Source organism: Podarcis raffonei, chromosome 2, assembly GCF_027172205.1.
Source record: "Podarcis raffonei isolate rPodRaf1 chromosome 2, rPodRaf1.pri, whole genome shotgun sequence".
Taxonomy (NCBI): domain Eukaryota; kingdom Metazoa; phylum Chordata; class Lepidosauria; order Squamata; family Lacertidae; genus Podarcis; species Podarcis raffonei.
The window spans coordinates 108,671,800-108,686,630 of NC_070603.1; the positions used below are offsets into that span (position 1 = coordinate 108,671,800).

Sequence of the window (14,831 nt, forward strand, 5' to 3'; positions counted from 1 at the left end):
TCTACGTCCCTGAGTTAAAGTTGTTTGCAAAAGCTGTGCTTGCTTTTTTGCTTTCTCTTTCTCCTTAGCTTCCTTAGCTTTGGCTGCTCTTGTCTTTCCTGTGCCACTCATCAGTCAACGTTCAAGGTCAAGTGTTGTAATCCCATGAGAAAGGCAAGTCCAGAATTAAAAACAGTCTATTGAGAGAAGGTAAACAGAGAAACTTTCCCAGGCCTCTATATTCCCAATGTCCTCTAGGGGGAGTGCCACCAAAGTTTTAGTAAGAAGAAGGTAACTTTCCGCAATTAAAGTCTCTTTGTTCCAACTTTAAAAACAATTTTAAAAGCAAATTAGTTCCAGCACGCTAAAAGAAAGGTCCTGCAGAGCCCTTTTAAACATATAACAAAGTTCCAGCAAGGTGCCTGCAATTGTATCCACTTCAGCTAGGTGAGCTCAAAATTACACTATCCAGTTACAAAAGTATCTGGAAGCTTGCAACAGTTCCGCAGTTTAAACAACTTTACCCGGCCACCCGGGAATTTGGGGTTAGAGTCTTCCCTTGCCCTTGGGGTGTCCGCTCCAGGTCAATTTTATGCTGTATTTATTCTTTAAAAGTAAAATTCAAATGTGCACGAAAGTCCCGATTTAAAGCTTCAAAGCTTCCCTGTTCACAGCGCTTTCCGCTCTTTAGACCGTCTGCTTTGATCTTGAAAGCAGTGTCGGAAGACGGACTTCCTCTTTCTCGTCTCCCGTTTTTAGCCAAATTTTCCGATTTGATTTGTAGAATCTTAGGTCCTTACTCACGGGTTTGATGTTTCAGCCCGATGTTTCTTGGAAGAAAGGTCAGCGCTCATCCGTGACAGCCGCGCGGCTTCGCCTCCGCAGAAAGAGCGATGAACCCACAGCACCGCTCCCCCTCCTTCACTCCGGAGCCCCTTACGGGGTTCCTTTTGTGATTTCGGGGTCGCTCCAGGTGCCCGCCGGGTCCCACGGCCACGGACTCACTCTGCCCGTGGTTTATCTTGATGGGTTGCCGCTGCGCCGTCGCGAGCAACCCTTTTCTGCGGTAATCATCGCTGATTTGACCATTTCATCCAGAACCTAAAACATTTAAAACCTCCCTGTACAAGGCTGCCTTCAGATGTCTTCTAAAAGTCAGAAATAATAATAATACAGTGGTACCTCGGGTTACATACGCTTCAGGTTACAGACTCCGCTAACCCAGAAATATTACCTCGGGTTAAGAACTTTGCTTCAGGATGAGAACAGAAATCGCGCGGTGGCAGCGGGAGGCCCCATTAGCTAAAGTGGAACGAATTAAGTTCTTAACCCGAGGTACTACTGTAATAATAATCTTCAAGGGCAAGCCCATGTACTCTTGGGTTTCTGAAGATCTCTCTGCCCTTTCTATGCTTGACTGCATAGTGTATAATCATCACTCTAATATCTACTTGGATATATGGACTGCCCCTATAATTTTTGTAAGGGTTACATCATTGATCAATGTAACACAAAGCAATTAATGTTCACGTGAGGCTCAATGGTATGTTATTTTGCTAAAAAGTCAACTGACGACATTTCTTTCTCTCTCTTCTATTTGTAAAAAGAAAAAAGAAAAGCTACAATGGGTACAACATGTGTTGGAACCGGTTGTACGTCTCATTGTCCTTTTTAATTGTTGTACGCCACTTCCTGGGCCCCGTGGAGGCGTAAGTGATACTGGCACAAAGAATTGCTTATGTGGAGCAGCTTGCTGGTTCGTTGCCAGCATCTTGGTTTCATCGATGGGACCGAAACTGAAGTTCTCTCTTGTGTTTTAAATATGAAAGCCTTCTGAGGTTGGGAGTGGAAATGATGAGGGAGGCGTCCAACCCTGGCATTTGGGGCACTTTTGGGAACAGACAGTGAGTGAGCAGTTAGACAGACCTAAAGACAGCTTGTGAACAGCTCTCTCTGTCTCTGAGAGTCTGGTGCGAGACAGCAGATCATCTACAAGGTAGGACCCCTTATCCTCTCCCTTCACATTTGTATATAAAGTGCCTCAAGTCAACAGTGCTTTCTCTTCTAAAAGAACCCCAACTCCAGGCAGCAGTTTCTGGAACTTCTTACCAGCTGAGTGTGCAACAATATCATTTCTCAATATGTGGTAAGGTAAAGGTAAAGGGACTCCTGACCATTAGGTCCGGTCGTGACCGACTCTGGGATTGCGGCACTCATCTCGCTTTATTGGCCGAGGGAGCCGGCGTACAGCTTCCGGGTCATGTGGCCAACATGACTAAGCCGCTTCTGGCAAAGCAGGGCAGCACACGGAAACGCTGTTTACCTTCCCGCTGGAGCGGTATCTATTTATCTACTTGCACTTTGACGTGCTTTCGAACTGTTAGGTTGGCAGGAGCAGGGACCGAGCAACAGGAGCTCACCCGTCACGGGGATTCAAACCGTCGACCTTCTGATTGGCACGTCCAAGGCTCTGTGGTTTAGACCACAGCACCACCCGAGTTCCCAATTTGTGGTACAACAGCTAAAAGAAAGACCTTCTCTTCCTAAATGAAGTCTTTCTGGGGGCTTGCAATGTTTCCTGAACTTGCATCAGCTAAAACTTATAGAATTCAAAAAGAAAGAATAAACTTCTACTTGCTAGCTCCCCTATAAGCCACTCAGAGAGTGCTATAGAACAGGCTCTACAGGTTGTTTTGCAATCTAGGAAAGGGTTAGATGTGTCCCCACATCCTTGTTGGAAGACTTGCCACATCATTGTTAGATCATTTAAAAGCCCTCAGCGAAGTGAGCTCCAGTCATTAACCACAGAGAAGTCCTGCCAGCTTCTTGGAATAGTCCGGGCACTGTCAGCGCAAATAAAAATACGTTTCTTTCTGGAAAACAAGGTAAGCCATTACGATGCAGGTATAAGTGTTGATTGCTGGAACAATTGTTTGTGAAATGCAAAGCATCATCTATTGAACATCTTGTACAGGATCATGTGATGCAAGGAATATTTCGTGTGTTTTATTTCATTGCGGAATGGGTTACGTGGCTTAAAAATCTGTAAGTGGTGATGGCTGAAATCCAAAAACTAACAGCATACCAGAATTTGGTTTTTTGAACATTGTGAGCATTTCTCATTCACAAATCTTGTGGCCCAGCACAATTACCTTTACTTTCTGCATGTTGTTGTTGTTGTTGTTGTTGTTGTTTAGTCCTTTAGTCATGTCCGACTCTTCATGACCCCACAGACCAGAGCACGCCAGGCACTTCTGTCCTCCACTGCCTCCCACAGTTTGGTCAAATTCATGCTGGTAGCTTTGAGAACACTGTCCAGCCATCTCGTCCTCTGTCGTCCCCTTCTCCTTGTGCCCTCCATCTTTCCCAACGTCAGGGTCTTTTCCAGGGAGTCTTCTCTTCTCATGAGGTGGCCAAAGTACTGGAGCCTCAGCTTCACGATCTGTCCTTCCAGTGAGCACTCAGGACTGATTTCCTTAAGAATGGATAGGTTGGATCTTCTTGCTGTCCATGGGACTCTCAAGAGTCTCCCCCAGCACCATAATTCAAAAGCATCAATTCTTGGTTTCTGAACGTTTTGGAAGTCAAACGGACTTCTGGAACAGATTCCGTTCGACTTCCGAGGTATGACTGTACAAAATAAAATATCTATATTGAGACATTTCTCCGAATATCTAGACTTCCCACCTTCATGGGTCCTATTATCAGTGTAGTCCTGATCCCAATCTCGCACTCGTAGTGGGATTAACAGCTGGACAAAGTATTACTTTTGGTTTTTAATACTGTTTCCCCCCCAAATTCCATGAGTATGAAATATATAATTGCCTTACAAACCTAAGAGATATACAGTTAAATGCATCATATCCAATAGCTCCATAATTACTGCTTTGTTTCTTTTGAGTTGATTCCAATGTAACAAAAACAGTAACAACTTTCCCCCTAAAAGTTTCTTTTTTATATAATTTTTTATTAACAATTTCAACATAACAAAATATCAAAAAAATATCATATTCATTATTTCCCCCTTTCCCCCCCACCTCCCCATCAAACCCTCCCTGAGCTCCTCTCTCTTATTTCTCAACACATATTATTCTCTGCGTACTGTAAAATTGTATATATCCTTACATTATCTGTCTACTATGTTAACAATCAATAAATTTGTGTATGTTTATTCAAAACCTGCCAAGGAGTCCAATTCATTTTGTTGTCTTTTTGAGTAATTTGTAAAAAGTTCCCATTCTTCTTTGAAGTCACAGTTGTCCTTATCTCGCGGTTTGTATGTCAATTTAGCCAGTTCTGCATAGTTCATCAATTTCTCTTGCCACTCTTCTTTTGTTGGGGTTTCCTCATTCTTCCATCCTTGCGCTATCAAGACTCTTGCCGCTCTTGTAGCATACATAAATAACTTTCCCCCTAAAAGTTTCTATTGATTGTATTTTAAAAAAACAAAAACAAATATTTATTATATTTCATTTGTTTTTATTTCTTTGTGGCCATCCTCAGTGAGAAGGAAGAGGTCCTGGCAGCTATGTCTTTTTCTCTGGTCTCTTGGCTGAGCTTCCGGAACTTTCCAATGAGAAGTGGTGTTCAGCCGACGCTGAAAGGTAATGGCCAGAACTGCTGCTATTCGTTTTATCTCAGAACCCGTTGGATATCATAAGGCAAGACTGAAAGGGTCCAGAGGCTACTTAGCCAGACCTACATTTGTAGATTCGGGCCGCCATCCAAGTCAGTCAGGCTTGGCGTAAACCCAATGTCTTCTTTGGCAAGGCTGGTAATATAGAGGAAATTACCTGGCAAGGATGCTCTGAGGGCAAACACAGCAAAGACCGTAAAGCTCTCTGCAAAATACTGAACATCCTCTATAAAGGACACAGAAGTAAACACCATCACCTCCCCACTGCATCCTAGTTTATTATAATTACTGTATTTTTCGCCCTATAGGACGCACTTTTCCCCCTCCAAAAATGAAGGGGAAATCTGTGTGCGTCCTATGGGGCGAATGCAGGCTTTCGCTGAAGCTTGGAGAGCGAGAGGGGTCGGTGCGCACTGACCCCTCTCGCTCTCCAGGCTTCAGGAAGCTATCAGCAAGTCTGGGGAGCCCATGGGAGTTCCCACAGGGCTCCCTAGGCTGCGGATAGCAGCCTGCTTCCCGGAGCACGGGGTGCGCTGGAAGCAGAGCGCCCCCGCTTTGGGCAGACAGCGGGCAGCGCCTCCCCGCTGTTCCTCGACCTGGTTTGGAGGCTGGCACTGGGGAGAAGCGCGCTTCTCCCCAGCGCCAGCCCCACAAGCTCGGGGGACAGCGGGGAGGCGCAGCGCCGCCATCCCGCTGTTCCCTGACCTGGTTTGGATTCCCCGACCTGGTTTTTTTGGGGGGAGGGAATAAAGGGGGGGAAATTCCTTTATTTCCCCCCCAAAAAAAACTAGGTGCGTCCTATGGGCCGGTGTGTCCTATGGGACGAAAAATACGGTATTATTACATTTATATCCCACCTTTTCCTCACAGCCGCTCTGTGAGGTGCATTAGGCTGTGTGATAGTGACGGACCCAAGTTCACCCCGTGTGCTTTATGGCCAAGTGGGGATTTGAACCCTGGCCTCCCAGGTCCTAGTCCAAGACCCTAACCACTAGTCCATGCTGGTTCTATTTATGGAAGCATCTTGTTCTTGGTTTCATTTTCTTTTCCCCTTTGTGCCTCCCTAGGATTCTATTGTATCCTGTGGCTAATGCTGTGCTTTCTGGCTGAGCAGAAAGGTGGTGGAAAAGTCCTGGCTTCACTACCAAGGGGATGCTACCGAGGTAAACGATGAGTAAAATAAAACTGTGGGGTGAGGGTTGGAATAATAATAATAATAATAATAATAATAATAATAATAATAATATTCAGCTTTCTAAAATTCATTCTGGCTGAATTGAGAAATACTGCCAGAAAATCCCAGTGCATTCAAAGCTGGCAATGTTGTAAGGCACTTTGGGGCTTTGTGAGGGTTGCCATATTTCAAAAAGGTGAGAATCTGGGCACAAAAGTTGTTGAGCTTCTTTTGACCAAGTTGAACTTTTGTGTGTGTGCAAAATATTAAAAATAATAAAAGTGAAGTTTTTGAGCTATTTTAAAGGAAATTCACCAAAATATAGGCTTTTGAAATCGGTTGTCATATGTCCGGATTTTCCCAGACATTTCAGTGATTTCTACCTGGACACTGTTCTGACTGCTATGTCCAGGAAATTCCAGATGTATGACAGCCCTAGCTGTGTTAAATTCAGAGGTGGGGATACAGCTACCCTCTAAAAGTTGGACTACAGTACAAGCCCCATCAGCCCCAGCCAGCATGTAGTCCAGCACAACTCGAAGGTCTCAGGTACAGCATCTCTGGTGTAATTGCTGAAGGGACCATCATAGAAATGCGCGCTTGTGCGTACCCCAACCTCTGAGCGGCAAGAGACTCCAGGGGTGCCTGTGCTTACCCAGGCAGGGTTCAGTTTTCTTAGAATGAAGGTCAAAAGAGAATGTGGTGTCTTTAAGATTTATGGTTTTATTTGCACATATATATACAACCTGAGCATAAAATGGAGGGGCTCAAAGCACCAGCACTCTACTGGTCTTGCCTGTGTATTTGGTTCCCAGGGAGATCCCCAAGCCATAACTCTGGGTCCAGTGCAGAACAAGACAAGCTTCTAGCCAAAACTCTCATGCACAAATTACTGTATTTTTCGCTCTATAACAAGCACCCGACCATAACACGCACGTAGTTTTTAGAGGAGGAAAATCCGTAGGCATGCCACCCGTAGGCATTCCCTCCATAACACGCACAGACATTTCCCCTTACTTTCTAGGAGGAAAAAAGTGAGTGTTATGGTGCAAAAAATACGGTAAGTCCCCATTTCGAAGTGCTGTGTTTGTATGTGTGTGTGTGTGTGTGCGCGCACACACACACACACACACACAACATCTGCCAAAGAAAGGAAAGATGATGGCTTACCCAGGAAGAGAGATGGACTTGTTGGAACAAAGTTCCATGTTGCTTAGCTTGTATACACACTATGCATTAAAGCACATTTCCCTTTCACCCCCTTAAAGAATAATGAAAAGTGTAATTTGCTGAGGGTGCTGGAAATGATAGTGCTGTGATGGGGCAAACTACCATTCCCAGAATTCCCAGTATACCTGAAGGAGCATCTCCACCCCCATCATTCACCAGACACTGAGTCCAGATCCAATAGTCTTCTGGCAGTTCCCTCCCTGCGAGAAGTGAGGGTACAGGGAACCAGGCAGAGAGCCTTCTTGGGAGTGGCGCCCGCCCTGTGGAACGCCCTCCCATCAGATGTCAAAGAAATAAACAACTATCTGACGTTTAGAAGACACCTGAAGGCAGCCCTGTTTTTAGGGAAGTTTTTAATGACTGATGTTTTAAGGTATTTTTAATCTTTTGTTGGAAGCCGCCCAGAGTGGCTGGGGAAACCCAGCCAGATGGGCAGTGTACAAATTATAAATTATTATTATTAGAGGCAGGGTGTGCTTTAAATGTACTTTAAATATATGGTGTGTACACAGCCAGGGGCGGGGGGGGGGGATTAGGCTTGGCCCAACCCTCCTCTGCAAGGACTTGGTTGGGCCCATAACACTTTGATGTTCTGTCTCCCCCCAGTTGCAGCTAAAGTGACCTTTAACCCGGACACTGCCCACCCAGCACTTGTTGTGTCTACAGACCGGAAGACTGTGACATCGGAAGGTGTGGAGCACCCCGTGCCTCCCAACCCCAAGAGGTTCACTAAAAGCCCTGCCGTGTTGGGCTCTCCAGGGTTTAAATCAGGGAAACATTGCTGGGAAGTGGTGTACGGAAACCAGAGGGAATGGGCGGTCGGGGTAGCGCGGGAGTCTGTGAAAAGGGATGTCTACCTCTCCCTTACCCCAGAGGAGGGGATTGTGCAGGAAGGTCTCTGGTGGCTTCGGCGTCGGCAAAGCGACCCCCAACCACCTCCCCAAGGCTCTGGAACCATTGGGGTTCTTCTGGATTGCGATCAAGACACCGTGACTTTTTACATGGCTGGTAAAGTCATTAAGAAAGATGTTCCCCGCAACGGAGAGGTAGTTTATCCTTTCTTCTATGTGGGTGGAGATGTTTCACTCCGCCTGAACGACTTAAAAGAGTGAGCGGAGAATTCCCTGCCAGCGCCACGCCATGCATTTTTAAGGATTTAAGAGTCTCTGGTTTCATGTGGTAAAGACGCAGGAACAACAATACACATGTGGTGGGGTTGTGAGGAGATTAGGAAATTTTGGAGATTAATACATGAGGAATTAAAGAAAACATTGAAAATCCCAATTGTTAAAAAACCAGAGCCATATCTCCTAGGTCTGATAGGGAAAGATATACCGCAAGTGAAAAAAGAATTTTCCTATATGCAACTACAGCAGCTAGGGTAGTGAATGCTTCTAAATGGAAATCTCAAATCTTGCTCTCAAAAGGGATTTGCAAATTAAATGAATATTTAGAACTGACAAAGCTAACATCAATTATAAGATATCAGTCAAATCAAAAATTTAAAAAGGAATGGAAATGTTTCGAAGATTACATGTTAAAATATTGTTCTAAGAAAGATGTGCTGATATGCCTAGAATAAAAAATGTAAAGTATATGTATGAATCAGAAAAGAAAAGAGATAAAAGATGTACAAAGAATGATATATTTGGAAAATGCAAAGATAAATGTGGAGATAGAGATTTAAAGAAGTCGAATTGCGGCAGAGGGAAGCTGCGGGTGGGTGGGGGAAGTACTAGGTAATAAGTATGTAATGTTTGTTTTCAAGGGTTTTGGAATTGTATCTTTTCCATTTTCTTCTTCTTCTAATTCCTCAACCCCAACCTTTCAGATTCAAATGTTGTAGAGTTGAAGGTGGCCTGAGAAACAGGCATCGTTTTTGGTACCCTGTTCACCAGGAACGGGGAATTTTCTTGGCGCAGTGGGCCACATCCTGATCTTCCACCACCACCATCACTGCTGACCAACTTTGACAGGTGAATGGAGCCACCCACCTATCAATCATCTGACATCATGATGCCAGCAGGTGACTGATAGGTGGGCGGTCCCACCCACCTGTCAAAAGTCGCCTTGCATCCTTTGGAGGGAGGCTTCTGTTTTGCTAGTGTATTCCCCTCAGGAAATGTGCTGGCGAAGAAACACCTGGCAGGATTCAACGTTTTGCTCATCAGCAGCTGAGAGGAGAGTTCAGTCCTGCTCCCTTGCAGGGGCCTGAGTAGGATTTAACCTCCACTCATCAGCCAATGAGTGGAGGATTAAAGTCTTCTGCGTTCCCTGTGTGTATCAGTTCCCTATAGGGAGCTGGCGGGCGCAGCCAATGCAGGACTGAGTCCGATCCATCAGCTGACATCACACAATGATATTAGCTGATTGACAGGTAGGTGTGGTTTTAGAGAAAGAGCCTCACAGGCCACATTGGACCCTTCAGCAGGCCAAGACCAGATATTCCTCACCACTGCCATAAGTCATCTCTCATAAACAGGTTTGCAGAGGGTTTCTTTGTGTATTGCTTCAGATACCTGCCAAAACTGTTTAACCCCTGAGACCAAAAGGACCATGCCTCTCTCTCATTCCACCTTCAGCTCTTAAAACTGCTGTCCATTTCCAAACTAGAGTAATCATTATGCAAAGTAAGGCCATGTTTCTGGACAATCAGTTACAGAAGAAGAATTTCCTGCATGGTTCAGCTTTCATTAATATGGAAATTTAAGAGGGAAATTTCACTAGGTTCATGTGGAAGTGAAAGAAACCTGAACATGCTCTATTCCAGATAAGGAGGTGACTTATAGTAATGACCAAGCCGGACTGTACATTAAGTGTATGTCTGCATTTTATATCCTGTTTGCTGTTTATTAATTAGCAACCATGGCAGGGGGGAATTGAATTGTGATAGGGACTGGACCAAAGGGCAGTTTCGCCCTTTCTCTCTAGCTACTCTCCAGATGAATATCATAAAACACACACAGCCAGCTACTATAAACTCTCAGAGTGATGCCAAATAATCAGATTGGGGTGCAAAATATATGCTCTACCAGTGAGCCATACAGCTTGTTAGAAATGCTAAGGGTGAAGCAGTATATAAATGGCTTAATAAATAAATACGAGTCCTGTCGTTCTTTGCACTTGTTATCCAAAGTCTGTTCAAAGGAGGGTTATATGAGATGCTAGGAGGAGCATCTCTGGTGGGGACAGGTTCTGCTCCTTCTGTGGAGCAATATGCAAATATACGTACAGTGGTACCTCAGGTTACAAACACCTTGGGTTACAAACACTTCAGGTTACAGACTCTGCTAACCCAGAAATAGTACCTTGGGTTACAAACTTTGCCCCAGGAAGAGAACAGAAATCACACGCTGGCGGCAGCGGGAGGCCCTACTAGCTAAAGTGGTACCTCAGGTTAAGACACAGCTGTCAACTTTTCCCTTTTCTTGAGAGGAATCCTATTCAGAATAAGGGAATTTCCTTTTTAAAAAGGGAAACGTTGACAGCTATGGGTTAAGAACAGTTTCAGGTTAAGAACAGACCTCCAGAACAAATTAAGTTCATAACCAGAGGTACCACTGTACAGTTATTTAAGGAGGAGCTTGATGCATTGAGCAAAAGCCAGGCATTTTAATGAACAAAATGCCCTTCAGAATTCCTTCCCTGTACTTAACTAGAGCACGAGACACTTAATTTTGGGGTCAAGGGTTAAAGCCCCACCTTGGGCAAAAAATTCCTGCATTGCAGGGGGTTGGACTAGATGACCCCTGTGGTCCCTTCCAACTCTAGGATTTCATGGTTTAATAGACATGAAAACAAACTACTTATGCTGCGGTTTCTGTAAACATTTTGGGAGTAGACTATTGACTGCTGGTGATAAGCTGCGGATGACGTGGGCTTGAAACTTGGCCTCCTTCCCATTTTGTCTGTCCATCTGCGGGCAGCTGATAAGACGGAGACAGATGGGGAACCTTAGAAGAATAACGTAACAGCCATCAGACACGGAGATTTGGGGCTGGGTTCCTTACAAATAGAGGTCCCCCTCTCTTTCTCCATCTCACATTAGCTTGGCTTGAGGACCATCGAACGTGGAGATGACTGACAGATGCCAGCTGACTGATAAGAGCATTTGGAACTTCTTTCATCTTTTCATTGATTGCTCAAGTCCAGCTGTGATATTGTAAGGAAAAAAAGGGGTCTTCTAACTTAGAGGAGATTCGAGAGGAAAAGAATCACTCAGAATTCTTTGGTTTTCAGAAGATGGAAGCTGAAGGCGACCTGGGATATCAGTGACAAATATTCTTCACATGTAAGGTAAAAGAAAGTGCTATAGCATGATTTTGCAGCCAGTCAGCTTTAAAGCAACAAAAGAGCACTTCAGACAAATTTGCTATGGACCACAAAATATGTAGCTAATCCCTGAAACCATATACGTACTGCAGTGACTAACATGAAAGAGTTATTTAAAAGTTTTGAAGTGAAATGTTTCGGTTTCTGCCTTCTTGGCTGCTTTGATGTGAACCCTTTTCACACCAGAGCAGCTAAAAAAAGAGGGGAACTGAAATGTTTTGTTTTAAACCTTTAATATATCTGTTTTGTTAGACCCTTTAATGACATGATTAGATAGATGGATGGATGGATAGATGATAGATAGATAGATGATAGATAGATAGATAGATAGATAGATAGATAGATAGATAGATAGATATGGTAGATACAGTAGATGATAAGGTATGTAAATATTTTATTTCTGTAGTACTTCAATTATTGATGGGAGAGCTTTGTATAAAACTAATACTGTACAGTAGATAGTAACAACCTAAGTTAAACACTCTTAATTCTCATTGATTACAGTGGAACTGTCAGCACTACTACAGACAGATATGTGTTCAAAGTCCCATCGAATTCAGCACAGGAGCAAGGCTTGCTCTGTGGTTAAAGGATTTCAACTTTAAAAGGGCTTTTGACTTTGGATGGCTTGAAAACACATCTTTAAAAATAAATAATGGCTTGATGGTAGATAGAAGGGAAGGTAAGAGCTCAGATGGTTAGAGTGTGGTGCCAAGGTTGCATCCTGTGGAGAAACAGTGATTCATTCCAAAGGACTGGGAGAATGACAAATGCCTTTAGGAATAACAGTAGCCAACACATTTTTCTTGTGGTTTTACCAACTATGGGCACTTCCAGAATGTGGCAGTTTTGTGGGTGGGAGTCAATCACATTCTGGCAAGTTCAGATTGTGCAGTTAAAGTGGATTGGGCACTCTTGTAATAATAATAAAAGATAATACTGTTTGTGCCAGAACAACATACTGGTAACAATTGTGTTGTGTACTGAAGTTCTCACCCTGGGCCAGCAGGGGGACACTGTAGATAGTTTTCACTCAGGTCCACATATGCAAATAAGGGATTGAAAGTGACATTCAGTGACTGGATAGTTACAGAAAGTGGTTACTGTTGCATTGTAGTGGAGCTCTATATACCGGAGGGCTCCCCGTGCTTCGGGTGACAGGCTGCCGCCCCAAGCCTCGCGCGCCCGTCGGGACCTCCCGCCGGGCGCGCAAGGCTTGCAGACACTCGCCCGAAGCACGGAGAGCCCTCCGGAGGGCTCCCTGTGCTTCGGGTGACAGGCTGCCGCCCCAAGACTCACGCGCTCGGCGGGACCTCCCGCCGGGCGCGCAAGGCTTGTGGACACTCGCTGGGGCTGCAGGCTGCTGCCCGCAAGCCTTGTGAGCCCGCGGGAACTCCCGCCGGGCTTGCAAGGCTTGCGGATAGCTTCCTGAAACCTGGAGAGCGAGAGGGGTCGGTGCGCACCGATGCCTCTCGCTCTCCAGGCTTCAGCGAAAGCCTGCATTCGCACCATAGGACGCACACACATTTCCCCTTCATTTTTGGAGGCGAAAAAGTGCGTCCTATGGTGTGAAAAATACAGTAAGCAGGCTGGCTGAACCCTTCAGTTCAGTTCTGTTCTGGCCTGTGAATAAACAAGAGCTGCTTGAAGAATCGCTGTGTCGTCTGATATGTTCACCCACAACTTAACAAATTGCTTGACGTGATGTCATAAAGACAAATTAGGGCAAATGCTGACGTTAACAGATTGACTGGAAGTGGCATCTATGACAGGCAGAAATCCAGCTGGTTCCAACTTTCCCCATACAGGAACATAAGAAGTTTCTTTTTACTGAATCGGACCCAAGACTGGTCCATTCTAGGCCAGTCTTGCCTACGGTTACTAGCGGAGGCTCTCCTCTCGGACAGGGAACCTCTTCCCAGCTCTACCTGGAGATACTGGAAATTGAACCTGCGACGTCCTGCATGACAAGGCAGATGCTCTACCACTGAGCCACAACAGCCCATTCCTTCATTACCTCTCCATGCAGAGGAAACCTGCATGCGTAATTTCTGCATGTCAGTTAAAGGCGCAGAGCTTCATTCCGGTGGTGGGCCATCCTTCTCCCCTGCCTGCCTCCTCCTCCAAAACAAAACAAAAAAAAGAAAAAGAAAAGGAAAGACTTAAAGGTGGTAAGAAGTTTGAAAGAGATGTGACTGTTCCTACTGTATACATTCATCCCCGATTTGCCTCTGGCAAACAGAGGCTGTGTGTGCACGCTACCAGTTTTCTTAATCTGGATCAAAGCTGGTTAATGCATCAAAACACAGTATTTCCTAAGAAACGACAGGATAGATGAGGATTGGGGCAAATGTCGTGCTTTATGCTGCTTCTCAGACCAGTGCCTTTGATGCAGAGCAGGGGTGCAATATTCCTAAAAGTGACAATCAGGACAAAGTTGTTCAGCTTTTTTGGGGAGATGTTGACTGTTTTGGGGCTTTTATTTGATTTTTAAAGCATTTTTATTTTTAAAAAACCTTTCTTGCTATACACCCGGGTTTTCCACCTTTGTATGGCAGCCCTAATGCAGAGTAAACACAGCCAGATGTCTTTCTTATTTCAAAATCCTGTTTGACTGCAGGTGTCGGTGAGGCAAAGCAAATGGGAAGAGAGTCCTCTTGCAATAATAATAATAATAATAATAATAAAATAATAATAATTTATTTACACCCCACCCATCTGGCTGGGTTTCCCCAGCCACTCTGGGTGGCTTCCAACAGAACACTAAAATACAATAACCAATTAAACATTAAAAGCTTCCCTAAACAGGGCTGCCTGCAGATGTCTTCTTAAAGTCTGGTAGTTATTTTTCTCTTTGACATCTGGTGGGAGGGCGTTCCACAGGGCTGGTGCCACTACCGAGAAGGCCCTCTGCCTGGTTCCCTGTAACTTGGCTTCTCGCAGTGAGGGAACCGCCAGAAGGCCCTCGGCGCTGGAACTCAGTGTCTGGGCTGAATGATGGAGGTGGAGACGCTCCTTCAAGTATACTGGACTGCAAACCATCACAAAAGCCTATTACAGCAGTCGCCGACCTGGTGCCCCCTGGGTGCTTTAGACTGCGACTGCCATCAGCCCCAGCATGTGAGCTGGATGGGATTGATGCAGTAGTTGCTCAAAACATCTGGAGGTAAACAAATTAGAAAAGGCTGATAATTGGAAGAGCACCAAGGGCCAGATAGAGAGGCATGGAGGGCCATATTCAGCTCCTGGGGGGTCTGAGGCTCCCCATCCTTAAGCTAATCTTAAAGTAACATCTTCCTAGCATCTTCTTGTGGTCATCATGGACCATTCCGCAGGCATGCACCTTAAGTTACAAACCTTTATGAAAACAGAGAGAGAAAGAGGATTGGGTATCATAATCAGTTTGTAAATCTCTCTCTCTCTCTCTCTCTCTCTCTCTCTCTCTCTCTCTCTCTCTTTCTTTCTCTCTTTATCTTGCTT

The 14,831-nt window shown here is 44.9% G+C and overlaps 1 protein-coding gene across 2 annotated transcripts; it reads left to right on the top strand.

Moving 5' to 3' along the window:
• Positions 1–1,617: 1,617 nt before the first annotated feature.
• On the top strand, positions 1,618–10,118 carry LOC128408952 (vespryn-like). 2 transcript variants are annotated; one of them, XM_053379043.1, is made up of 4 exons: positions 1,618–1,975; positions 4,483–4,583; positions 5,683–5,778; positions 7,626–10,118. In XM_053379043.1, exons 2-4 carry the CDS (start codon positions 4,508–4,510, stop codon positions 8,129–8,131), a joined length of 678 nt encoding a protein of 225 aa, XP_053235018.1. In that variant the 5' UTR covers positions 1,618–1,975; positions 4,483–4,507; the 3' UTR covers positions 8,132–10,118. The 2 variants fall into 2 exon arrangements, with proteins under 2 accessions (XP_053235018.1, XP_053235017.1); XM_053379042.1 differs by lacking the exon at positions 1,618–1,975 and adding an exon at positions 2,309–2,864.
• The last annotated feature ends 4,713 nt before the right edge of the window (positions 10,119–14,831 follow it).